At 39.8% G+C, this 26474-nt stretch overlaps 2 protein-coding genes across 2 annotated transcripts in view; both read right to left on the minus strand.

Annotated features, from left to right (window-relative positions):
- Positions 1–20259, minus strand: part of LOC110957747 (vertebrate ancient opsin-like) — a 128108-nt gene extending 107849 nt beyond the window's left edge. The window contains exon 1 of the mRNA XM_051959937.1: positions 19476–20259. Within this exon, the coding sequence (XP_051815897.1) occupies positions 19476–19836 (361 nt within the window). The 5' untranslated portion in view covers positions 19837–20259. The remainder of the gene's footprint in view (positions 1–19475) is intronic.
- LOC110972265 (opsin-VA-like) lies at positions 6361–19458 on the minus strand. Its single transcript, XM_051959941.1, has 4 exons — positions 19102–19458; positions 12555–12672; positions 10201–10434; positions 6361–6684 (listed from the first exon to the last, which is right to left on the minus strand). The coding sequence occupies exons 1-4, from the start codon at positions 19425–19427 to the stop codon at positions 6466–6468; spliced, it is 897 nt and encodes a 298-aa protein (XP_051815901.1). The 5' UTR covers positions 19428–19458; the 3' UTR covers positions 6361–6465.
- Positions 20260–26474: the final 6215 nt, after the last annotated feature.

Consider the following 26474-nt stretch of genomic DNA (forward strand, 5'->3'; position numbering starts at 1 on the left):
CACAAACCCAAAGAAAAAATAAAAACGCTATTGGAGCCGCTTTCCTCATCCAGCAGCTGTAACATGGATAGTAATATTAATAACACAAGCTGCTCTGAAACGTCTCCTATCACCATCATCATACAGAAACAGTCAGTCCTAATGAGAGCTGAAGAGCGTAGTTCTTAAGAACCTTTGCTGGAGTTTCATATTTCCGACAACACGTCAAAGCAGCACCCGTCCGGCAGAGACGCACGTGTGAAGCAGCGGAGCTGAATAGTAGCTGGAGGCTGCACGGAGAGGGTTGTTTGTTTTATAACGTTTTATTTGTCTTTACTCAAGTTTCTCCGCTCGTCCTGCTCCTCCAGGATACTTTTTGTTCCAGACTCTTCCTCTCCTCTCATTACACTTCCACTAGTTCATCTCCAGTTTTTATTCGACCAGGTTTCCGCGGATAAACGGCCTGGCTACCACCGCGGCCGCTGCGGCGGCGGGGATGTACTTCAGCCCGGCAGTGTCTCGGTACCCGAAGCCCCTGGCCGAGCTGCCGTTGAGGGCGCCCATCTTCTGGCCCGGGGTGATGCAGGGGTCTCCGTGGAGGGACCCGCGGGTTCCTTGTCCAAGTAAGTCGTGTGTGTTTGGGGTTAGTTTGTGCAAGTTTAAAAATCCAAGGCTGCTCTGTGAGGCTGCTGATTTTAGACTTTTTTTCAGGCCAGTAAGAGAGAGGCCTGCAACTGTAAACGCAACTAAACATACACAGCATTTTACACAACTAGGACCACACCTCTAGACTCTCCTGTCTTATTATACAGGTCCTTCTCAAAAAAATTAGCATATTGTGATAAAGTTCAGTATTTTCTGTAATGTACTGATAAACATTAGACTTTCATATGTTAGATTCATGACACACAACTGAAGTAGTTCAAGCCTTTTATTGTTTTAATATTGATGATATTGGCCAAAAAGTAAAGAAAAACCAAAAATCCCTATCTCAAAAAATTAGCATATTGTGAAAAGGTACTCTAAACGAGCTATTAACCTAATCATCTGAATCAACAAGTTAACTCTAAACACCTGCAAAAGATTCCTGAGGCCTTTAAAAACTCCCAGCCTGGTTCATTACTCAAAACTGCAATCATGGGTAAGACTGCCAACCTGACTGCTGTCCAGAAGGCCATCATTGACACCCTCAAGCAAGAGGGTAAGACACAGAAAGAAATTTCTGAGCGAATAGGCTGTTCCTAGAGTGCTGTATCAAGGCACCTCAGTGGGAAGTCTGTGGGAAGGAACAAGTGTGGCAGAAAACGCTGCACAACTACAAAAGGTGACCGGACCCTGAGGAAGATTGTGGAGAAGGGCCGATTCCAGACCTCGGGGGACCTGCGGAAGCAGTGGACTGAGTCTGGAGTAGAAACATCCAGAGCCAGCGTGTGCAGGAAATGGGCTACAGGTGCCGCATTCCCCAGGTCAAGCCACTTTTGAACCAGAAACAGCGGCAGAAGCGCCTGATCTGGGCTACAGAGAAGCAGCACTGGACTGTTGCTCATTGGTCCAAAGTACTTTTTTCAGATGAAAGCAAATTTTGCATGTCATTCGGAAATCGAGGTGCCACAGTCTGGAGGAAGACTGGGGAGAAGGAAATGCCAAAATGCCTGAAGTCCAGTGTCAAGTACCCACAATCAGTGATGGTCTGGGGTGCCATGTCAGCTGCTGCTGGTGGTCCACTGTGTTTTATCAAGGGCAGGGTCAATGCAGCTGGCTATCAGGAGATTTTGGAGCACTTCATGCTTGCATCTGCTGAAAAGCTTTATGGAGATGAAGATTTCATTTTTCAGCACGACCTGGCACCTGCTCACAGTCCCAAAACCACTGGTAAATGGTTTACTGACCATGGTATTGCCGTGCTCAATTGGCCTGCCAACTCTCCTGACCTGAACCCCATAGAGAATATGTGGGATATTGTGAAGAGGAAGTTGAGAGTCACCAGACCCACCACTGTGGATGAGCTTAAGGCCGCTATCGAAGCATTCTGGGCCTCCATAACACCTCAGCAGTGCCACAGGCTGATTGCCTCCATGCCATGCCGCATTGAAGCAGTCATTTCTGCAAAAGGATTCCCGACCAAGTATTGAGTGCATAAGTGAACATAATTATTTGAAGGTTGACTTTTTTTGTGTTAAAAACACTTTTCTTTTATTGGTCGGCTGGAATATGCTATTTTTTTGAGATAGGGATTTTTGGTTTTTCTTTACTTTTTGGCCAATATCATCAATATTAAAACAATAAATGGCTTGAACTACTTCAGTTGTGTGTAATGAATCTAACATATATGAAAGTCTAATGTTTATCAGTACATTACAGAAAATACTGAACTTTATCACAATATGCTAATTTTTTGAGAAGGACCTGTAGATGCTGTGCTAAAGAGCTCCAAACATTCTGAAGGTTATATGGTGACCATGAAAGTATGTTAGAGCTGCACAAACACCTCCACAGTACACTCGTACAGTATATTCACAACAAGCAGCGGGAACAAAAACAAGCAGGGCTTCTCACTTCTTTTTTTTTTTTTTTTTTTTTTTTTTTTTAAATGTTTTTACACTTTTTTCCTATGAACCAAATCACACAAGACGACATAAATTCTGCAGCAGGCTCAAAATCATTTCCACTTGCGGTGATTTAGATGAAAAATAAAATAGAATAAAAGTCACGGAGGAAACCTGTAGTGTACTAAATGAAATTGATGCAAAAGAAACGCTGGCATCTTTAATGCTCCAACTGTCTGCAATTCAGGCTGCTGAAGGATACATTTACACTCAACAAAAATATAAACACAACACTTTTGCTTTTGCTCCCATTTTTTATGAGATGAACTCAAAGATCTAAAACTTTTTCCACACACACAATATCACCATTTCTCTCAAATATTGTTCACAAATCTGTCTAAATCTGTGATAGTGAGGACTTCTCCTTTGCTGAGATAATCCATCCCATCTCACAGGTGTGCCATATCAAGATGCTGATTAGACACCATGATTAGTGCACAGATGTGCCTTGGACTGCCCATTGATTTGTTTCTTCAGGACATTGTATGCGTTCTCCTGTCTATATTTTGAACTCCTATTATCTCTAATATTAGTTTAGTATTTAGACACACCACTTGGCAAATCAGAAAAATTGTCAAAAACATTCAAAAATAGCTCATGTCTCATCAAAGAAATGTATGGCTTGCAGTGATATAATAAAATAAAATAAAAATACACAATCAAGCTGTGATTGGGAAGTTTCAGATTCATTTCTGTTTTTTTATTTGCAGCTGATGGTTGTGGACTACCTTTGCCAACACAGCATGAACTGAAGACTGATGACAAGTGTTTATGAAAACCTCTCAGATCTGGTGAGTCCACATGCACTTGCCAATTTTACAATGGGACAATGCCGATCCATCACACATTGAGTGCAGATGCATCATCTGCGGGGACAGATATTTGTCTCTAGTTGTTGCAGTCTAAGTAGTTCCCATTTTTGTGAATATTGTAGTAAAAACAGAACACTCAGCATGATTGCTTTCCAAACAATATACTTTAATGCAGACATTTTATAACCAGCGTGCATCTATGACCTGTAAACCCATATAAATCCAACTCAGACAATACTACTCATGACACAAAAAACACACAGCAGAACAAGTCTTGACATGCCTTTGTAAATACAATACAACAAACAGGTGTAGGGACCTGATATTGAGGGTGGGGAGGTGAGAAATGAGAGTTTGAACCCATCTATACTTGTAGTTAGTGCTTCCTCCCGTTATCAGCATGCAGTGCAGTCTGTAATGTTGATGGGTGTTTGTGTGTGTCAGCAGGGAAACATTTAAGAATACCGAGAGTTTTCTAATCATCAGTTAGCCTCTCAGCATGATTAGCTGGCACAATGTAGCATTAGAACAGAGGAGTGATGATTGTTGGAAATGTTCTTCTGTACACCTACTGTATGTAGATATTATTTTAAAGATCAACTGTTTCCAGCGAGAATAGTCATTTACCACATTAACAATTTCTAAACTGTATTTCTGATTAATTTAGTGTTATCTTCATTGAAAAACACTACTTATGTTTGAAAAATTAGGACATTTCTAAGTAACCCTAAACTTTTAAAAGCTAGTGTACAGTGGGTATGGAAAGTATTCAGACCCCTTGAAATTTTTCACTCTGTCATTGCAGCCATTTGCCAAAATCAAAAAAGTTCATTTTATTTCTCATTAATGTACACTCAGCACCCCATCTTGACAGAAAAAAAACAGAAATGTAGAAATTTTTGCAAATGTATTAAAAAAGAAAAACTGAAATATCACATGGTCATAAGTATTCAGACCCTGTGCTCAGTATTGAGTAGAAGCACCTTTTCAGCTAGTACAGCCGTGAGTCTTCTTGGGAATGACGCAACAAGTTTTTCTGTCAAGATGGGGTGCTGAGTGTACATTAATGAGAAATAAAATGAACTTTTTTGATTTTAGCAAATGACTGCAATGACACAGAGAGTGAAAAATTTCAAGGGGTCTGAATACTTTCCGTACCCACTGTATGTGCCCCCAAAGCGTGAGTAGCAAATCAAAAAGTCTGGTTTTTGTACTTGATCTGCTACACCCCACATGGTAATCGTGTTTTTCTCCCCTTGAGCCTGCTATACAGGCCCATTTGAAAACTAGTTTTAAAGTCGTTATATATAATATTCACAATGCCAACACACGCACATATACACACATTTTTTTATTTTGAGCCAACTGGTTGGCAGGGAACATGCAGTAGGTTGACTGACACATTTTCAGCTTCCTGCTGCTGAAATGAGATTAAAGAGAATACTGAGACTGAACTATGCAGGAATTGTGCAGCTGTAAACTAAAGGAGCTAGAGGATTTAGGTGCTGATTGTGGTGATGATGCACTGTGATTTCAGTTGGGTTGTCAAAACACTGTAAATTTCAACAACAAAGCTAGAAGTGTCATGAAGGTTCCTAATTCTGGGTAATACTGGTGTGAGACAGAGGCTCATTTGCCAGTTCTCTCCACCATGGTCTCATGGTCTGTTGATTATATCAAGGCATCACAAATAGTTTGGCACAGATGCACTGATACTTAAAAATGCTGGATGTTACTCCTACCAGACTGTCTAAACATGACTAAAACACACACTTGGTACATTGCAAACTGACACCATACAGTTTTACTGTTTTGTAATGTAGTGAATCACTGTGCAGCATACAACAGTGTTTCAACAAATACCAGTAATATTGAACAAACATGCACAACAAAGTCAAGTAGAAGACATTTTAACACTCATTGCTACATCTACTGTAGCTAATGCAGAAGTGCTCAAATGTGTGACAGTATTTAGCTTTCATATTGCTGTTGACCTGTGCTTGTGAGGGGAATGCTCATTGCTTTTGTGCATGGCTAATTAGCAGAGCCACTCTTGTGCTAGTGATGTTTATTTATGCATTGTATCATTGTCACAGTGCCTATAAAGAGTTGATCACAAAACAGGCAGTGAACTGCAGTCTGTGTATATATCTACATGTGTGTGAGGTGCATGTATTATGTACTGCTTGTAGTTGTGTGAATATCTGTGTGTTTGTTGATCTCCTGCTGGCACTTCATAAATATATTGTCCTCCTACATCTGCAACAGAGACAACAAGAGACGGGCATTTTTAAGTCCCATTGACCATCTTCACTAAAGATGAAAGCTTTGACCTAAGCAAGTCTATGCTGGATGCGCTAAAGTAAAAATATCCAAATTCAGAGGACTCCGTCCTTTTGACGAGCAGAGACGAATAAAAGTCGCTGCCAAACAAATACTGAAGCAGCATACAAAAACAATACTTTCTCTGCAGGCATCATCATGGGGCTTCAAAGGAGAGGGAGAGGACGAGATGAAAGGCTGGGTGCCTTGTGGTATTTGAAAAAACACTGGCTAGCCCTCGACTAACTCATGTCAAGGTCCACGTTGTTTTACACTCTTTTTCACTGGGATATGAAGGTAGACGTTATAAAGCTAAATCAATTGCCCTCTAATGTGACACACTACCAGGCGTGTGATGATGGCCAAGAGAACATCCAAGACATTCTTGAACAATGGGATGGACGAGTGTCAGCAAGCACATATTTACAAGATATCTACTGGGCAAAGCTCTGAGCATTTCATTCACTACATTTCTTTCTTGTCCCTTAAACTGAGCTTTTATAATCCATTATTGAATAAAAATACTGAAACATGCTGGAACACAAAACCTTTTTTTTTTTAAATTTACTTTGTGTCTCCTGAACTCTGAAACCATTTTAAAGTTCACACTGCACCCTCCATCTCCCCAGAAAATTGACAAACTGTCAATGATGTCCAAAGATTTTCTGAAACACACTGTATGTCGATTACAGAAGGTCAATATGCACTCTCAAGGAAGAGGAACACCTGCTGGATGAGGTTTACTGTTACACTGGACACATTTTACTCTCTGGGATGAGAAGCTGAGCGAACGAGCCATTAGATTTGGGTGGCACGGTACCGCCCACAGGGATACGAGCTGCAATGGCTGACGTTTTCCCCACTTGTTTCTCCAAAGTAATTCCAGGTCGCCTTGAGGTCTGATTCAGGTTGCTCTCTGGGATGGTCTCCTTGCCAGTAAAGAGTTGGATGAGGCACGTCCTGAACTGGACAGAAAACAAAAGAATTAAAAGCAGTCACCTTGATCAGACTCGAGTGCAATTCCAATTGCAAAACTAAAGCTTAAGTTTTTAACTTTGTTGACATATCCATATGGGTTTTCTATACACTTGAAGACCTATGAGAGAAATAAGCAGTCAACACAATGGCTGAACATTTCTGCCTTATAACTGGAGTGTACTAATGTCAGTCTGAAAAACATGAACTCAGACTTCCATGATTTCATACGTAAGAAACCTGTAGAACTGAACCCATCAACTCGTGGAGTGCAGCTTTGTGAATAATTAGTCAGTCAAAGGTGAGCATGTGTGCAAATATTAGAGGGGTGGGTGGAAAAAGAGGAAGGAACTAATATGTATATTCATACATAGCATCGTATGTATTCATACATGCATCGTAAATGGTGCAAAGGTAAAGAGTTGTATCAAAACCACTTTATGAAAGGAGTACACTACCGCTCAAAAGTTTATGGTCACTGAAAAGGTGCTTCTACTCAATACTGAGCACAGGGTCTGAATACTTATGACCATGTGATATTTCAGTTTTCCTTTTTTAATACATTTGCAAAAATTTCTATATTTCTGTTTTTTTTCTGTCAAGATGGGGTGCTAAGTGTACATTAATGAGAAATAAAATGAACTTTTTTGATTTTGGCAAATGGCTGCAATGACACAGAGTGAAATATTTCAGAGTGCAGTTTAAAGATTCATTTTGGGCACATTGTTACATACTAGATGAGACACAACATTAAAACCAAGGGACTGTCTCACCAACAGGCTTAGTCTCCATCGTGTCCACTGTGAGATGCTGCCGCCGTCTTTCCTCTAGCCCGCTGCTTCCAGCTGCCCATTTCCACCAGTCTACTCTGCATCGCCTTTCTATACTTGATATGCTCATCTACATACTGTTTGAATTTTACTACCAGCTGTATATGTAGTATATTTAACCCTCAAGCGACCAAGCTATTTTTGCGACTAAAATGACCAACTGGGGTCATTTATGATCCCACTATATTTTACACAGGAATATGTCTGCTTTAGTGCCTTTTTTTTGTACTTTCTTATCTATTCCACTCCACTGCATTTTAAGATGGATATTCTAAAAGAACCTTCTGTAATTATTCATAGATTTTAATCATTTTTGACTCAGAGCTAAAGTAAAACCATATAAACAATATGATGCATTGTAAAAACGCAATAACCTTTATTTAGACGTGCTTTGTCTGCCACTTCTTTTAAAACTTTTTTCCTTTTGTTTCCTCAATAGTAAATCTAAAGTACATAAAAACAAAATCTACACAAACATCTTGTCTGTATGTGTGCAATGTAACATGCAGAGAAGTTTTTAGATTAGGGGCGGCTGTGGCTCAGGTGGCAGAGCTGTTCGTCCAATGCAAGACACTTTACCCACCTTACCTCCAGTGCTGCCACTTACACTGGTGTATGAATGTGTACGCTGTGTAATGTTGGTGGTGGTCAGAGGGGTTGTAGGAGTGGATTGGCAGCCAGTCAGTCTGCCCCAGGGCAGCTGTGGCTAAAAATGTAGGTCTGCCAGCTATAGTACACTGCAAAACACTGAAATATAGCAGTTAGAGGTAGAAATAAATAAAACTAAGGCCTACAATAGTGAAAAACCTATACATCTTTCTGGGGTCATAAGTGACCCCAGACAAGTTTTCATTATCCTTGTCACACCAGTTGGCTTGATCTCTACAAAAAACTATGAGCAGCTGTAGGACAAGTAGATTTAACAAATTCATGGTAGGAAACATTTTTTGGATAAAAGATATAAAAATGGCAAATATAATTATATGGCTGGGGTCATAAATGACCCCACTCGGTCGCTTTAGGGTTAATAGGGCAGGACTCAAATTTCCAGATATCTGAAAATTCAGTCATGACGTTGGTATCCGAATATTTATTTTGGGATCCGAATCCGTCCCCCGTGCCACATCGGACGCTGTCGTGCGAACAGTTTTCATCTTGTGAATTCACCCGACGTGTCCGTCCGTCCGTCCCCCCCCGTTGGACGATACTAATATTTAATGCCAGAGCTGTATACCATAACGGTAAACTTATGAATCAATTTCAGTGTTAGCTTGTACTTTGTATGTATCATCTCTGGGCTTGCGCTAGCCGATGCGCCATTGGCGCATCGTTTTGCTGGATGGTGATCATCTATCTTATCATGTATGTATGTATCCAACTGTGTGTTATGTTTCCTTGTTCCCTACCCTCATCTTCTCCAATCCCTACCTCTCTACCTCTTTACCTCTTCTGTCACTTTCAACCCGCCGGCCAGCAGACAGATGGGTCGTCCCACATAAAGAGCCGGGTTCTGTTCACATTTTTTTCTTATCCCTGTTAAAAGGGTGTTTTTCTTTCCACTGTCCCCTTAGGGCTTGCTCTGGGGGTTCAGGCATATGGGTTCTGTAAAGTGTCTTAAGACAATTTGACCTGTAATTGCCTCTTTATAAATAAAATTGATTGATTGATTGCAAAGTTAACCTGTTGGGGGGCAGTGTGCAGCCCCCCTACAGGCCACTTGTTTGATTTTTAACTTTGTCTTCCAAAATAAGAGAATCATCTGACAAGAATCCTTTTCTTGGCCCAAGTAGAGAAAACATCCATCGAACCATTATCTATACACTGCTCAATCCTAGGGTCGCGGGGTGCTGGAGCCTATCCCAGCTGACTGGGACACCCTGGACAGGTCGCCAGTCTGTCACAGGGCTACATACACAAACAAACAATCACACTCGCACTCACGCCTACGGCAATTTAGAATAATCAATTTACCTCAGCATATTTTTGGACTGTTAGGAAGCCGGAGTACCCGGAGAAAACCCACACATACACAGGGAGAACATGCAAACTCCGTGCAGAAAGATTCCGGGAAGGCCAGGACGCGAACCGGGAATCTTCTCACTGCAAGGTGAAAGTGCTAACCACTACGCCACTGTGGAGGCTAGAGTAAACATAAAATACAATAATTTCCTCATTTTACCTTAAAAAACCATCCAGACTTAATTTTCTTTTTTGTTTTTTTTTTCAGTATTTTGCATTGCCTTTCCTATTGATCAAGCTTCTTTAAAGCCTCATGTGAACTGGCTTTAAAATAAGTATATTTGATGTGATACACTGACTTAGAAAGTTCCTTTAGCTCAGGCCTTCTGACCGTTGACATGGAGGCAGTCCCCCTCTCAATCTAAAAGCAGCGGTATCATGGAAATCCAACCTTGTTATGTACTAACTGTAAATAAAAAAATGTATATGGTTCATTGCAGAGAGAGCTAGGGGACATTTTACATCCCACCCATCAAATTTCTAAAAAAAAATAAATTAATCATGTAAAATGAAACAAAGTACACATTCTAAGGCACTTTTCATTTGCTGCATTCGAGTACTGGTGTGTCTCCTGGAAGAATCGCAGCTACTAACTGAAAAGATAAGGCCATCAAGTAGTGTCCTGAAGTCACAATGTGGTCTAAAATAAGTAGTTACCTGTGGGTTCATGAAGACATAGATAATTGGGTTGTAGACAGCAGCAGTCTTGGAAAAGAAGGCGGGGATGGACGCCAGCCGGGGATCAAGTTCAATGGTTGGATAAGCTGTGACCAGGATGGAGAAGGCAGCGTACGGCGTCCAGCCCACCATGAAAGCCACAATCATCACCACAACCATACGGGTCACCTGTCGCTCGGGCTTCCTGGCAGTGGCTGGACGCCTGCGAGATACCTGTCAGAAACAGAACATCTTCATTTGCTCAACAGGTTCCTGTAATAGCCATGAATGATAATAGCTTTGTTTGTAAAGCACTTTTAAAAAGAAGAGTTTTGACAAAGCAAAAGCAGGACGCCCATAAAGCCAGAAAGTAAAGTCGAACAAAGCAAGGCAAAATGAAGGTGGAATTAAAATTAAGTTAAAAGTGGAATACAAGAAGCACACAACTGCATCGATAATAATACATACAAATAAAATAACAAAAGCAATAAAACAACAAAAAAACAACGAAAAGATAATGGTGCAACATCAAGAGCAAGACTGTAATGATGAGTGAGAAGAAGTCACTGAATATGTGAGCCATGTCCTCTGACGCTACGAGGTGACTCATATGGTTTCAACATCTGTGCTGCATAGACTGGGCTGTTGAATGATCAGCACAATCTTGAAATCAATTCTAAAATAAACAGGGAGCAAATCAAGAGAAGCCAAAATTGAAAAGATGGGATATGGCCTGTTCAAATCGGTCAGAAACCGAGCTGCTGTTTCTGTTTTTGGTTGAAATTTGCTGAAGTGCGGGTTGTGTTTAAACAGAGCAGAGAGAAGACAAGTACAGAAACAAAAAGTCTATAATATGCATTTTCTTTTCCAGTATTGGTAACACCTTGGGTCATGTACAGAAATTTATGTGCAAATGTCATGCTTAAAATATATTTTTGGTCAAATAAATAATAAGAAATTCAACTTTCCTTTATTTCGTTTTATGATGCATGGCATTTTAACTGTGTCATACTGCACACAAGATTTTTTTGTGTTCATTCTACTCTTCTGCTTTTTCCATGGAGGTGCAGGATTCTGTATTGTTGTGAGAAATAAGCAAACAGTCAGTAAAAATATGACAGGAAAAAACACCCAGAAAGTGTTTGGGGTACAATAAAACAAAATATCCAAATATAATATCAAATATTATACATTAGATGTACACTACTGTTCAAAAGTTTGGGGTCACTTAGAAATGTCCTTATTTTTGAAATATAACCACTTTTTTCAATGATAGATAACATTACATGAATCAGAAATACAGTTTAGACATTGTTAATGTGGTAAATGACTATTTTAGCTGGAAACAGCTGATTTTTAATGTAATATCTCCATAGGGGTACAGAGGAACATTTCCAGCAACCATCACTCCTGTGTTCTAATGCTACATTGTGTTAGCGAATGGTGTTGAAAGGCTAACTGATGATTAGAAAACCTCTGTGCTATTATGTCAGTGTTTCCCCCTTGAAATGGCCAGTGTGTCAAGTGTATTTTCAAAAGTTTCTCCGTCGAAAAAGGTATAAAGGTCAAAATGGTCCCCTGCTCAATAACGCACAATACATTGCAGATTTAAATTATGTTTAGGATTAAGTTATCCAACTAGTAAAATGAAGCAAAACAAATGTTAACATTTACACGTGCCACGATGAAATTTCTATGGAGGCCACAGCCTGGCTACTTCTGCTCCAACTCACCATTCAATGAATGAATGGCTGTGGGCCCAGCTTTGAGCAAAAACCTCCGCGTCACGTGACTTCCGGTTCAGACAAACGCGATAAACATCTATACAAAAAACAGTGAATTAATGACCAAATACATATACAGTGAACCATAACCAATGTGATTACAGAAATGGGCTGGTAACATTAGCACATGAATAAAAGTGTGAGATTTCATGGAAAACATGAAATTGCCTGGGTAACCCCAAACTTTTGAACGGTAATGTATAATATATAATAAACATTTTAAAAATTTTCGAAATTTCCTTAAATTGAATTGATGCATTTTAGCAAAGTGCTGAAATGCATTACTTCTCATTTTCACTTCATGCTTCTTAATACTACTATTGCTTATATTAATGTTATAAAATCTGCATAATATTCCCTGTAATTAAAGTCCCAATTCCAATCAACCAGACTAACTTCAGAGCACCACTGGAGTCTGATTTCTTCCATTCTCCCTACAGGTTTCTGTTGCTCTCTTCTAAGTTTCTGTCACTAAAAAATTCAGGTAGCACACTATAAATAAACTATAAATGTTTCATGAAGCAAATTTCAGAAATGAATACTTTCTGTGTGTGTTGTGAAAGATCTAACCTTTCTGAGCTTCTGAAGGAGTTTCCCGTAGCAGAAGAATATCACCCCAAGAGGCAGAATGAAACAGGTAGTGAAGAAAGTGATGATGTAGCTGTGATCTGTCATGTTGGTTGAATACCTGTTTATAGAGGGACAACAGAAGTGGTAACAATCAAAGCATTTCAGTACTGAAGCATCTGGATCACAAACCACTCCACATTCTATACTATTTACTGGTTTTACCAGATCTAAATTACAGAGGTTTGGGGCAATGCATAAATGCTTACTGGTTATAGAGATCACACAAACTCACTCTTCTTAAAATCAAAAATACTAAAATTCTCTGACCTGGTTCATTTTCAAACAACACAAACAATGTAAAAAGCAACAACCAACTTCCTGTAATTATTCAGAATTAGTTTTTTTTAACAGAGATAGGAGTTATATTTTGAGGGGCAATTAAAATAAAAACATGGTAGATTTCAAACAACACTAAAGTCCTTTTGTCTTTCAATATGTGGAGTCAGGTTATGGAACGGATTGGAGGTGGAGCTCAAGAAACGTCAAAGCACGAGCCAGTTCAAGAAGCAGTAGAAAAATATGGTTTTCACGAGGTACAGGAAAGAGGAGGGTCTTTGACACGGGTATACCACTGGTTTCTTAATATTTGTTTATTTATATTGTTTATTTTCTATTTCTTTGTAAATATGTACATGAATAACTATGGGAGTGGGGTACTTAGTGACTGATGGTGGAGATGGAGAAGGGGTAGAAGTAAATAAGCTTCGTAATAACTATGTTGAGTTATTATTTTTTGCTTTGTTTTGTTTAGTTTAAATATTTTGATTTGTTTTTGTGGCTTCTTTTTGTCACGTCCGAAATAAAAACATTCATTCATTCATTCATTCAACAATCAGTTATGCAGCATTACAAAGCATTTTCTTACGGCTCTTGATTGATTTTGTAATGGATACATTTAAGAACACCTCAGTGTCCCTTTAAGAACAAAATGGTTTGCAATCCCACCATCATCACAGCTATGAGCTGTCTGTGAAATGTCATTCTGAAATGTAGAGGCTTTTATCTGACTCAAGAGAAAGACAACAGTTGTGCATCTCATTTGAGCTTCAGCTAAAAGAGAAATTTCACAGCTGAGACAAATCTCTGTGACTCAATTAGGAGCCCAGAGGGTTCTAATTTAGTCTGATTATGTCATCTCCATGAGAACAGCGACCGTCTTCAAATGAAACAAGCTCCTGATTAATGTCTGGGGAAGTACCTGGCAGACAGAGCAGGGTGTGTGTGTGTGTGTGTGTGTTTCATATTTGCATGCATGCATCTTAATCCTTGTTAAACGAGGGAAGTGTGGCTGAGCTCACATTGTGATGCTGCAATTCACACCTCATTCCTCATTAATTTACTGGCATGTAGCAGAAGGAAAACGGGAGCTTGTGATGCAAACATGTTTGCTCAGTTTGTTCAAGTTGCAGTTTACTCAATAAATCATTGACACAAATAGGCAGTATGATGGTTATAAAATGACAGACTTAGGAAGGATCTGTTAGGTATAGCTGCATAAAGTCACTCTGAAAAAGACACTGCACGAAAGATGTAGCTCCGTTTGTTCAGCTCCTGGGCTGTGGGTTAACTGCTCACTAACAGCATTTGTACTCAACTGGCCGTTTCATCTATAAAATGGAATACATTTTTTATTGGAATTAAAAGTGAAATGAGTTCCCTCGTCTCATTTAACAGTTAATACATCCTCGATTCCTCTTCTGAACTCCTCTCCTGGTGTACTCTACCAGTCAAACATTTGGACACACCTTCTCATTCAGTGTTTTTTACTTAATTATTTTATAGATTGTAGATTAATACTGAAAACATCAAAATTATAAAATAATACAATAAAACAAAAAAGTGTCAATCTTCAGTATCAATTTACAATGCAGAAAATAATAAAAATAAATAATAAAAAGCATTGAATGAGAAGGCGTGTCCAAACTTTTGAGTGATAATGTATACTACTACTACTACTACTACTCATTTGTCCTGAGCTCTCGTAGGAGGCAGTCGCATTTTTCCTCTGTCCGTCTCTATTTCTGTTCTTCTCCCCACACCCTCATGTTTTCTGCTTACTGCACTTATGTCTTGTCTCGTCGGTCTGACTTGGAGCGATTGCTTGGCACTGGACCTTCAAAACACCGATCATGGAATTGATTGGCTGGTCTCTCAACGCAATAGAGCTCCGGGAGATGACGTCACACAATCGAAATCAAAACACCGCCATATTGGCAGGAAGGCGCGCTGTTTAAACTACTGCCAGCTAACTCCTAAACGTTCTTCAGTGTCGACATCAGAGATATGGTGGACAGTTGTTGCGCACCGGGATGCCAGAACAGCCGAGGACGAGCAAAGAGGAGAGCATTTTATCGGATTCCAAAAGATCCTGAAAGATGACAGAGGTGGATCACTGCCATAAAACGCGCAAGAAGCGAGCAGAAGAAAACGGAGCGGTGGGAACCCGCAGGCAACGGATTCCGCTTATGTAGCGACCACTTTGTATCAGGTACAGAATCCGTTTCCAAAGCTTTATATCTGATCGCGTAATTTCTAGCAATATGATGCTGATATGTTTCATGTTCAGTCAACATGTGAATTTAATAGGACAAAGCTGCACTTACCCTCCCAGTGACGACAGCGATATCCTTCGCAGGAAGACTCCAGATCTGAATCCCGGTGACAAAAGTTAGCCTGTGTCCATTTATACCCCTCAAGGCTTTTATACGCTTTAAGAGATTCACCGGAGTAAGATGAAGGAAAATTTATCAGGTAATTGTAGATGTCAGGGTACCGCAGGTCCGGTAAAAGGTCCGCTCCGACCGCCTCAAGATTCTTAAATAAGATACCGGGGGCATGATATGGATCGGATATGTCTAGTTTGTCCAGTTTGTTTGTATATTTTGTAATATCGTCTGATTTAAAATGAAAAGTAAACTCAGACGGCGTATATTTTCTACCAGCGCCATTCATTTTGAAGCGGAGTTTCCTGCCAACATGGCGGCGTAAACAAACGGAGTCACGTGACGTCCAGAGCTCTATTGACAAGATTGTCGCTACAAAGAGCTTGGGCCGAGGGGAGCCTATCTGCCCAGATGGGAGTTTCGCCTCTGGTTACGTGATCGACGCCTGGGGGAAGTGGAAGGGGATCATGTGCCTGGCACCCCTATCCGTGGAGGATGTGGAAGATGCTTATATATTCGGATTTGTGAAGACAGGTCTGCTGATAATTGGCTTCTTCACGGGCCTGAGCTTCTGGAAAATTAGGATGACTGCAAATAGAATAGACGTCCAAAATCTGCTGGTCTTAGCAAACGATCGGATCAAGGCTGCTGGTGACCGGAATGACGAACTCAAACGTAAGATGGACAATTTGCTTGGTGTGACTGTTGATTTGAGTCACACAGTGGATGTCATCAAGGTGAGGATCGCCACAGCTGAGGTCTAAAAAAGTTGAGAGCAGCTAAGGGGAGGGTGAAATTGCTCCTCTCCACCGCCTCAACAAGAAGGATACTGATTACATTCTGGCGCCCCTGGAACGATAAACTCCTCTGGAAGTCCCCCCCCCCGCCACACACACACACACACACACACACACACACACACACACACACACACTTTCCCAAGGACATCTGTTGACTTTTGGACCGGTCCATCCGACGACGTCTCCATAGCAACCATCTGTGTTATCGCGCTTCCACCCTTGCGAACTGCGAACTGAGACACCAGGGTGTGGGACGGAAGGAGATTGGCTACATGCGTACACACACACATTGGACTCATGAACTGAGGACTAAGCTCACATTCACACACACATGCCCATCCCCCCCTTCTCAAATTGAATTTCCCAACTTTGGAGGTTTCATTTGGTATAACGAACCTTTTTTCATTTTCCCCTCTGCTATCCCTACCTCGATCCCAAATGTCTTTGTTTTTTCCTTTTCCTCAAGCCAGGCGCGCTCCTAAAGGTGCAGCAGCCCGAGCTGCCATTGGCAGGGTAGCTCCAATGAAATTTCATTGTATAGGAAAGTGTGAAGTGTGAAAGGATTGATTGATGGATTGATTGATTGATTAATACTAACAATGAAAGGACACTGTCACATTAAATAACTGAGCTTAACTATCTGGAATTGAAATGACACTGTAATTAGTCTGAATTTTTTATTTCAGATGTCTAGAACAGGGGTCGGCAACCCACGGCTCCAGAGCCGCATGTGACTCTTTCATCCCTCTGTTGTGGCTCCCTGTAGCTTTGGAAAATAATCAGCAGACTATTTAATTAAAATTTCTTTTATTTTAGATTGTTAATTTTTAACAATTTAATTCTAAATTTGAAGATTATGGTGATCTTGTAACATCAAAATAAAACGTTTTAAATTTTCGTCTGTCAAAATATGCGTCCCAGCCGTCTATCTCCGACACTCGCCGCCTGCGGGTATTCATATGGAGTCCTGTTGATCTTTGGATCCCATTACATCCCTGTTCCTCACTCTCAGCCCCTTGAAAAACACCTGCTGCCTCCCTCACCTACTCAGGAGACCAGTCAGGGCACCACGGACGCCATTCCCATCACCTATCAACCCACCACGGACGCCAGCTTCCCGAGTCACCTGTTCACGGGCGTCAGCCATACTATCGCTGCCTCTCCCAGCTGTTGAGTCAACTGTTCCTCAGATTGGTGGAAGCCGTGGTCGACCAGGACTCACTCTTCATGGCCCAGTCAGCTAAGTTCCTCTAACCCAAGCAGTACCAGACTTAGTCAAAAAAGTAGGCTGCAGCTGTGATTCACAAAACTCTTCATGGCACTAACCTAATTATTCTGCCAAGGAAGGGCAGAGTTATGTGATGATCGGCGTACCTTAGTCTGTCTGTGTGAAACATTACTCAAACGGACTAGCGAATTTGGATAAAGTTTTCAGGGAAGGTCAGAAATGACACAAAGACCAAGTGATTAGATTTTGGCAGTGATGCGGTTTAAAGTCTGGATCCACAGCTTTAAGAATTTTCCATTCCCAGATATAGCTGCCGACACGATGTCGCTGTTTCTGAGTCCCATCAATTCCTGCTACATACTTAGGTCACGCAATGTAGCAATCCCCAGCAAAACAATGGTGAAGCTCCTGGTGTTTTCACAAAGCCTTTAAGTTCAGCAGTCAGCCTTATTTTGAACACAAATTCACCTTTCTGTCCTTCATTCATTTCTGCACCATAAGAGCTTGTTCCCATTGCAGCTAAGTGCTTAAGTTTAGACGCATCCTTTGCTAGACAGCAACAGTGTGAAACCGTTTTCTTTCATCTTTACGTGAATTTACAGACTTTTTGGCAACGCCTTTATCATGTCAAGAAACCGCTTCTTAGATAAACACTTCCTGTGCTGCTGGAATGGTGACAAAATAAAAGCCCACATTAAAAATTCCTCTTCAAAATAAAAGCATGGAGGGAACAGTTATTTTAACACCAGCAAAACAAAGGCTTGTCAAAAGTGATGATCAGCAGAACTTTATAAGAGCAATTTACTAGCAATTCGGAATCCATACATAACATGCACAACACATGCCTGGGCTCAGCGCAAAGTCCTTTTTCATTAAAGATCTCATCCATCAAATGATACATCAGCTGAGCAGCCTTGGCAGAGTACTGTGCTCTCTGAGTGCTTTTCTAGTTCATCTATATTCTCTGCATCAGTGCATGATGTGAACTGAAATTATCAGCTACAGGCTTCAGTGTTAAAGGGTCATTTCATCCAAATTACACAAAAGGATTTTCTCACTCTCTACTGCTGATATTGAACTATGTAGATAGTTTTACGCCTTTATCTTGATATTATGATCTGAAATTTGTGCTACCACCTCAGAATGGTGGGAGTGAATAGAATTGAAACTGTGCTGATCCAAGCACAAAAAATAGCATCTGAAATATTCCCACAGCTACTTGTCTCTTCAAAAACAATTCCCTGCTTGCAATCAATAATCCACAAACCTTGCTGTCTCCAGTTTCTATTAGCAGAATTTCTCAGGTATTTAGAAACTGCAAGAATAACATCTACATTAATGTGAGAAAATATGATTTTGAAACTAATTGCTCCCTGCTATCTGACATTTTAAACAGTAATAGATCATTGTTGGTTACATACCCTACCATTCAAAAGTTTGGGGTCACTTAGGAATGTCCTAATTTTTCAAAGAAAAGCTTTTTTTTTCAACAAACATTAAATTAATCAGAAATATAGTCTAGGCATTGTTAATGTGGTAAATGACTATTCTAGCTGGAAACAACAAATTTTTAATGGACTATCTAAATTGGGGTACAGAGGAACATTTCCAGAAACCATCACTGTTCTAATGGTACATTATATTAGCTAATGGTGTTGAAAGACTGATTTATGAGTAAAAAACCCTTGTGCAATTATGTTGGCACATGAATAAAAGTTTGAGGTTTCATGGAAAACATGAAATTGCGTGGGTGACCCCAAACTTTTGAACAGTAGTATAGATAATGAAATACTCACCAGTCAGGCTCACAGGTGGTTCCAATCTTGCTCACAGTGTATCTGTTCCAGCCCAGCACTGGAGGGAAGGTCCAGATGAAGGAGAAGGTCCAGACGAACAGCAGACCCAGGATGGCATGCTTTTCTTGCAGTGGGATGTTCCCCAGTGGCTGGCAGATCACAAAGAAACGCTCAAAGGACAGAACAGCCAGAGACCAGAGTGCCACGATCCCTGAACCAAACAGCAGGAGGTCATGTGGAGTTATTTTACAGCTTTTCAACTTTGCAATATGTGTATTCAAAAAAAAATCTCCAAAATTAACACTGCAGAAGTTGCATTTATGCATCCCTGCACATATTGGAACAGAAAAGGAGAAAAAAGAGGGTGAACCTACCGAAAAAAGTAACAGCAAACCCCTCCAGGATGCAAGCCCACCTCCCAAGGAAGAAATAGCCCCTGGCGTTTGTCAGGAAACTTATTACTCCACCGGTGAGAGAGACAAGAAAGTCAGCGATGGCCAGATTCACTATAATGTAATTCAGGGGCTGTCTGAGCTGCTTGAACTTGAAAGTGATAAACATGACGAGGAAGTTTTCAGTCAGAGACAGCGAGGTGACAACAAACATGACAACGGCCAGGATGGTAAAGTTCCACTGCTCGATGTTCTTAATGGGTCCATTGAACGGGTCATCAGTGGAGACTACAGGTGCCACAGTGTAGGACACCGCGTTCACTGACAAGCTAAGGGCATCCATTGTCCATGCCAGAGTATCGGCTACCTGCTTGCTGACACTAACCGAGAGAAAATCCCGTTTGGCTTCACGTGAAGTTGTGAGTATGAAAAAAAGGAGTCAACCCAGGCTCTGGAGCATCCTGTGCGCTCTGTAGACCCTCTCTTGGAAAGTTTGTGTGTCAAAATCCGTCTTGACTGAGGAGGAAGCAAGGAAAGGGAAGAAAAAATCTGCTAGATTACTACGATTTCGCATTAGAACGCGTGAGTCTGCTTGTGAGAGCGCAGCAGAAGTTGCACCATGCAGCCAGAGGAGAGGTGCTGAAAAGCGCAAGGGCACGACTGACCGATCAGTGGCATCTTGGAGGCTCTTATATAGGCGTCTCCGGCATCACTGCTGCTACTCTGTCCTTAAAGCACAAACCAATAATCAGTCCCATTCATCATTAATTTAAGTGAATCTCTATTTTTAGGCCCAGAATGGCACACTGAGATCTGGTTCCTTTGCCTTTTTAGTGCAGAGGCCTGACTAATCACCTAATGGTCTTAAAAGGGACACACACATCCCCCCCACCCCCCACCCCCCACCCCCCACCCCCAATTTCCAGAACCCTCAAAAATCTGTGGAAAGAGCAGACTTGTAAAAAAAAAACTTCACTCATCAATCATTTTGTTCTGTTCTATGAGCTCACAATGCACACACAATCAGTGAAAAGGATTAATTGTGTCCATGTGCTGAAAATACCTGGTTAGCATTGATTTTAAAACGACAGGAAGGCTGACTGAGCTATACATGCATTGCTTAGTTTGCACATCACACCCTGAGCTGAACAATGCAGCCAAAGCATTTCAATCGACATGTTAAAATAAGAAAGATGCACAATGTCCTTTAAATCCCTTTAATGGACCACCAGGACATTTAGTTAAATACTCTTTAAAGATTTTTAAACTTTAAAGATTGTTTTTAAACCTTGATACAATTTTGAATTTAGGGAACTTCATTGGTCAGGGAAACACACTGCATGTTCAATTTATGACCATAATGTTCGTATCAGATACACTACCAGTCAAAAGTTTAGACACATCTTCTCATTCAATGCATTTTATTTATTTGTGTTAATTTCCACATTGTTGATTAATACTGAAGATTAACAATTTTTTTGTTTAAAACATAATTCCATATGTATTCTTTTATAGTTTTGATGTCTTCAGTTTCAGTCTAAAATGTATAAAATGATTAAATAAAAACCCCTGAATCAGAAGGTATGTCCAAACTTTTGGCTGGTAGTGTATATGACATATACAAAACAAGAGGGCGCTGGTGATGCGGCAGCCTGTTACGGCAGCTCCTTACTCCTGTGCTTTACAGTTTGGTGTGTTTTTTGTTTTCTCCAAGTCTAACATTTGTACAATCATTGGTGATTTAAGTGTTTTTATTTAGCTGTTTTAAGTGTTCTGTCAGATTTTGTAGTGCAATATTTTTGGGTACAATGTGCTGAAAGTAAGAGATGATATAATTATGGCCAATGCTATCAGACTAAAGACCATAAATAAAACATATGTACTCAAAACATAATGGTGTAAACTTGAGGTATTTTAACTTTTAACATATATTGGAATAATATGTATGAAATCTATCACAAAATAATAGTAAGATGTGGAGCAAAAAGTCTGAACATGTCTGGGCATGTTCTCTGTAAAAGATGACCCAATGCTAACTTAATACAAATGTCTTCTGTAAAGTGAGATCTAGGGTGAAATATAACCTGACGTCATGATCTGACCAATAGATTGCATACATGGCAATTTTCCGCGGATCCGCGGATTTCCGCCGATTTAATTTCAAATTTGAATATTTCTGTGAATCGTCTAAATCCGTTGAGAAAATTGTAGGGGGGGTTAGGTACTTTATTGTCGCCGATGTTAACGAAACTCAAGTGAATAGTTGTGAAATATGCAAAAATATGCGCGATTCACCTGCTGTCTGGCCGCAGAGGGATGTGTCCTCTAATCAGACACTGGGTCTGCTGCGGGGTTACTGGACTGACAGCCTGTGCTTTGGGAGGGGGAGAAGCTCACAGCAGCACCTGCTGCTTGTTGAAAACAGTAACTGCAGAATGATCCGAGAAAAAGTCGCTAGATTTGTGGCTAGTCGCTTTTGACAAAAAGAGTCACTAGGACGCTTTGGAAAGTCGCTAGATTTAGCGAGACAGTCGCTAAGTTGGCAACACTGGCACCGCGCTCCGTATCAGCTCGTGCTGTGTGTGTGTGTGTGTGTGTGTGTGTGTGTGTGTGTGTGTGTGTGTGTGTGTGTGTGTGTGTGTGAATGCGCGAACTGATGACGTCAGGCCGGGCGTCACATAAAAACTCACAACTCCATTTATATTGGTTATAGTTTTCTCATTTTATGCGGAAATTGTGAAATCAAGCGGGATCCGCATATTTCTCCTTTTTTTCATGTAAATCTGAGATTCTTGCGGGAATTATGCACTGTTTTGCAGGGATTATGTGGCCTTTTGGGAAATAATTGACCCCCGCATAATCAGCGGCATTTTGGTGATTAATGCGGGAATTCATGCGATCGCATAATCACGTTTTTCTGGAGGGTCTAGTTACACTAGCAGCATCAACAGGTACTTCAAGTGCCAAGGCAAAAGATGCACTGAAAGAGAAGGAATTGGCTGCAAGAAAAGCCCACCAGCAGGAGTTGAAAAGGAAGGCTGTCCAGAGACTTATACAGCTTGCTGCAAAGAGAAGAAAATTGGCAAAATAGGAGTGTAGCAGTGAACTGACTTGTATATAGTGTACATAGTAGTATAGAACTCTTATAGATTTGTAAAATATTTTCAACTGAAGAGAGTGAGAAAAGATTGAAGAACATGTAAGTTAACTTTTCATTAAATTTGCTGCCTTAAACAAGTCCAGTGTATGTTTTCTTTTTCCCTACATAAAGAATCCCTTTATCACAATGCAAGCTTAGAGGTCTTTTCCACATACACACGTGGACAAAATTGTTGGTACCCCTCAGTTAAAGAAGGAAAAACCCACAATTCTCACTGAAATCACTTGAAACTCACAAAAGTAACAATAAATAAAAAATTTTTGAAAATTAAATAATCAAAATCAGCCATCACTTTTGAATTGTTGATTAACATAATTATTAAAAAAAAACAAACTAATGAAATAGGGCTGGACAAAAATGATGGTACCCATAACTTAATATTTTGTTGCACAACCTTTTGAGGCAATCACTGCAATTAAACGATTTCTGTATTTGTCAATGAGCGTTCTGCAGCTGTCAACAGGTATTTTGGCCCACTCCTCATGAGCAAACAGCTCCAGTTGTCTCAGGTTTGATGGGTGTCTTCTCCAAATGGCATGTTTCAGCTCCTTCCACATATGTTCAATGGGATTCAGATCTGGGCTCATAGAAGGCCACTTTAGAATAGTCCAACGCTTTTCTCTCAGCCATTCTTGGGTGTTTTTGGCTGTGTGTTTTGGATCGTTGTCCTGTTGGAAGACCCATGACCTGCGACTGAGACCAAGCTTTCTGACACTAGGCAGCACATTTCTGTCCAGAATGCCTTGATAGTCTTCAGATTTCATCGTACCTTGCACACTTTCAAGACACCCTGTGCCAGATGCAGCAAAGCAGCCCCAAAACATTACTGAGCCTCCTCCATGTTTCACCGTAGGGACAGTGTTCTTTTCTTCGTATGCTTGGTTTTTGAGTCTATGAACATAGAGTTGATGTGCCTTACCAAAAAGCTCCAGTTTGGTCTCATCTGTCCAAAGGACATTCTCCCAGAAGCTTTGTGGCTTGTCAACATGCATTTTTGCAAATTCCAGTCTGGCTTTTTTATGAGTTTTTTTCAGCAGTGGTGTCCTCCTTGGTCGTCTCCCATGAAGTCCACTTTGGCTCAAACAACGACGAATGGTGCGATCTGACACTGATGTACCTTGGCCTTGGAGTTCACCTTTAATTTCTTTGGTGGTTGCTCTGGCCTCTTTGGATACAATTCCAACGATCCGTCTCTTCAATTTGTCATCAATTTTCCTCTTGCGGCCACGTCCAGGGAGGTTGGCTACTGTCCCGTGGGTCTTGAACTTCTGAATAATATGAGCCACTGTTGTCACAGGAACTTCAAGCTGTTTAGAGATGGTCTTATAGCCTTTACCTTTAAGATGTTTGTCTATAATTTTTTTTCGGATGTCCTGGGACAATTCTCTCCTTCCCTTTCTGTTGTCCATGTTCAGTGTGGTACACACCGTTTCACCAAACAGCAGGGTGACTACTTATCTCCCTTTAAATAGGCAGACTGACTGATTATGAGTTTGGAAACACCTGTGATGTCAATTAAATGACACACCTGAGTTAATCATGTCACGCTGGTCAAATAGTTTTCAATCTTTTATAGAGGTACCATCATTTTTGTCCAGGCCTGTTTCATTAGTTTGTTTTTTAAAATAATTATGTTAATCAACAATTCAAAAGTAATGGCTGTTTTTGATTATTATTATTAATTTTCAATAAATTTTTATTTATTGTTACTTTTGTGAGTTTCAAGTGATTTCAGTGAGAATTGTGGGTTTTTCCTTCTTTAACTGAGGGGTACCAACAATTTTGTCCACGTGTGTACGCGCGCACAGACATTCACACACATATATATACTGTAAATATCTATATATTTATATTTCTATATTAGATGGGGTTTTTAGCTGAGAAGTTAGGCAAAGTATATATGTTCATTTGGACAGAATTCATTCAAAGTGAGAATTAGACTCTCTTTTCTTTAGTTGAAGAACGTGTAAGTGAACTTTTCATTAAATTTGCTGACTTAAACAAGTCTATTATTATGTTTTTGATCATTTTTATCAGTCTAACTGACTTCTATTTTTATCTCTCAGCTTCAGAACCCCCCCCCCCCCCCAATCAGGTCAATAATTTTCAGCTGAAATCAGAATTTCCTGTTGTCATGCATGAGATTGAGAAAAGTATAATCATGTCAAAACTGTCACTCCTATCATATGCCTTACAGGCATGGAAAAATGACCAACTCTCGCAGCATAAAAGACGGTACACAGCTGAGGTCCTTCAGTTCTTCTTGGGGTGTTATCACTGCTAAGAATTACTCCTGGATTTTTTGTCAAAAAATAAATCAAGCTGCCCTCCAAATTCTGACTTCTCTTGGTGATTTTTTGAAGATCTGACCATGGTCAAGTTATAGACACTGGCCTTGATTAATAACTTAGTTTACACTTTTTGGTGAGCCAGCCAGGAGAGGAGTGAGTCCTTTTGACAGCATTTTTCCAACCCCTGGTGATGGTCACAACCTACAGCTCAGATACCAAAGGCCCCTAAATTTCAAAGGTAAGCAGATCTTTTATTATCTGCTAATTATTATGGTGTCTGAGTGCAGAAAGTGTCTGCCCAGGTAAAAGAAAGAAGCCTCTTATCTTTTTGACTCACCGCTTACCTAAACTATAATAAATTTAAAGGAAAAAGAAAAATTCACAAGAGACGAGGTCAGAATCCGGGGACCACTATGTGGAAAGAGTCAGTTCAACCTCCTGGTTGAAGTGACTGAAGGTTTGTTTCATTTCTAAGGTTGGGGTTAAGGTCTTGACAGAAAAAAAGAATAAAGAAATAAACTACATTAAAAAAACAATTAAATCAAAGGAAGAAAAACATTTAATTCAATAAAACTTCTAAAAAGAAAATTAAACACGGAATACAATTAAATTATATTAAACAGACAAGATATTTAATTAGATAAGTAAATAGAAGATACAAAATTTAATTTTGAAATTAAATATTTTTAAGACAAATATTAAACATTAAAGATGAAATGTTTTAGATAATTAAACATTTAAGAATACAATTAAACAAGAAGAATATTAAACAATTAAAAAATACAAAACATTTAATTAGATTATTAAACCTTTAAAAAGAAAAAATATTTAATTAAAAATTTAAATGTCTAATTAGAAAATATAATTTTAAGGACAATAAAACTTTAAATAGGAATTAAACAGAAAATACAATGAAGCATTTAAAAAGAAAATTAAAAAGGAAAAAGAAATTTTTCAAACAAGCCGATAAAACATTTGAAAAAACAACAAACAAAAGACAAATTATTTCGAGGTCAAATCAGACATTACAAAAGAATAAAGGTGAGAAAAGAGCAAAACTAAACATTTAAGAAGAATCAAACTAAAAACAGATCATTTGAAAAGACACTAGTTAGACTTTAAAAGCTCAAATTAAACATAAAAGACAATGAAACGATCAAAAAGAACAAAAACGGATAAAGGTCTTAAAGCGTTTTCTAGTCTGAAATGAAAAAAATCAAGTTGTTTCTTCAAACATTTCCACTTTCTATGTTCTTGGTTTGACTGTGGACAGATTTACTAAGAACTCATTTCAGAAAACTGCTTTCCAGATAAAGTCTACCAGTAGTTGAAGGCATCCATCAAACTAATGTTACCTTCTGACCTCCACAAACTTTACTGTTCAGTGAAGAGAATCAAAGTTTGTTCAGGATTTCTAAAGAACCCACAGGTGAAGGTCTGAGAAGAACTCAGATGGATGTTCTAAATGTGAAATCAAGACTCATGGTCACAAGTTTTAAGGCTTCTGTTAACAAAGTTCAAACTAACACA

This window comes from Acanthochromis polyacanthus, chromosome 15 (assembly GCF_021347895.1).
Source record: "Acanthochromis polyacanthus isolate Apoly-LR-REF ecotype Palm Island chromosome 15, KAUST_Apoly_ChrSc, whole genome shotgun sequence".
Classification (NCBI taxonomy): domain Eukaryota; kingdom Metazoa; phylum Chordata; class Actinopteri; family Pomacentridae; genus Acanthochromis; species Acanthochromis polyacanthus.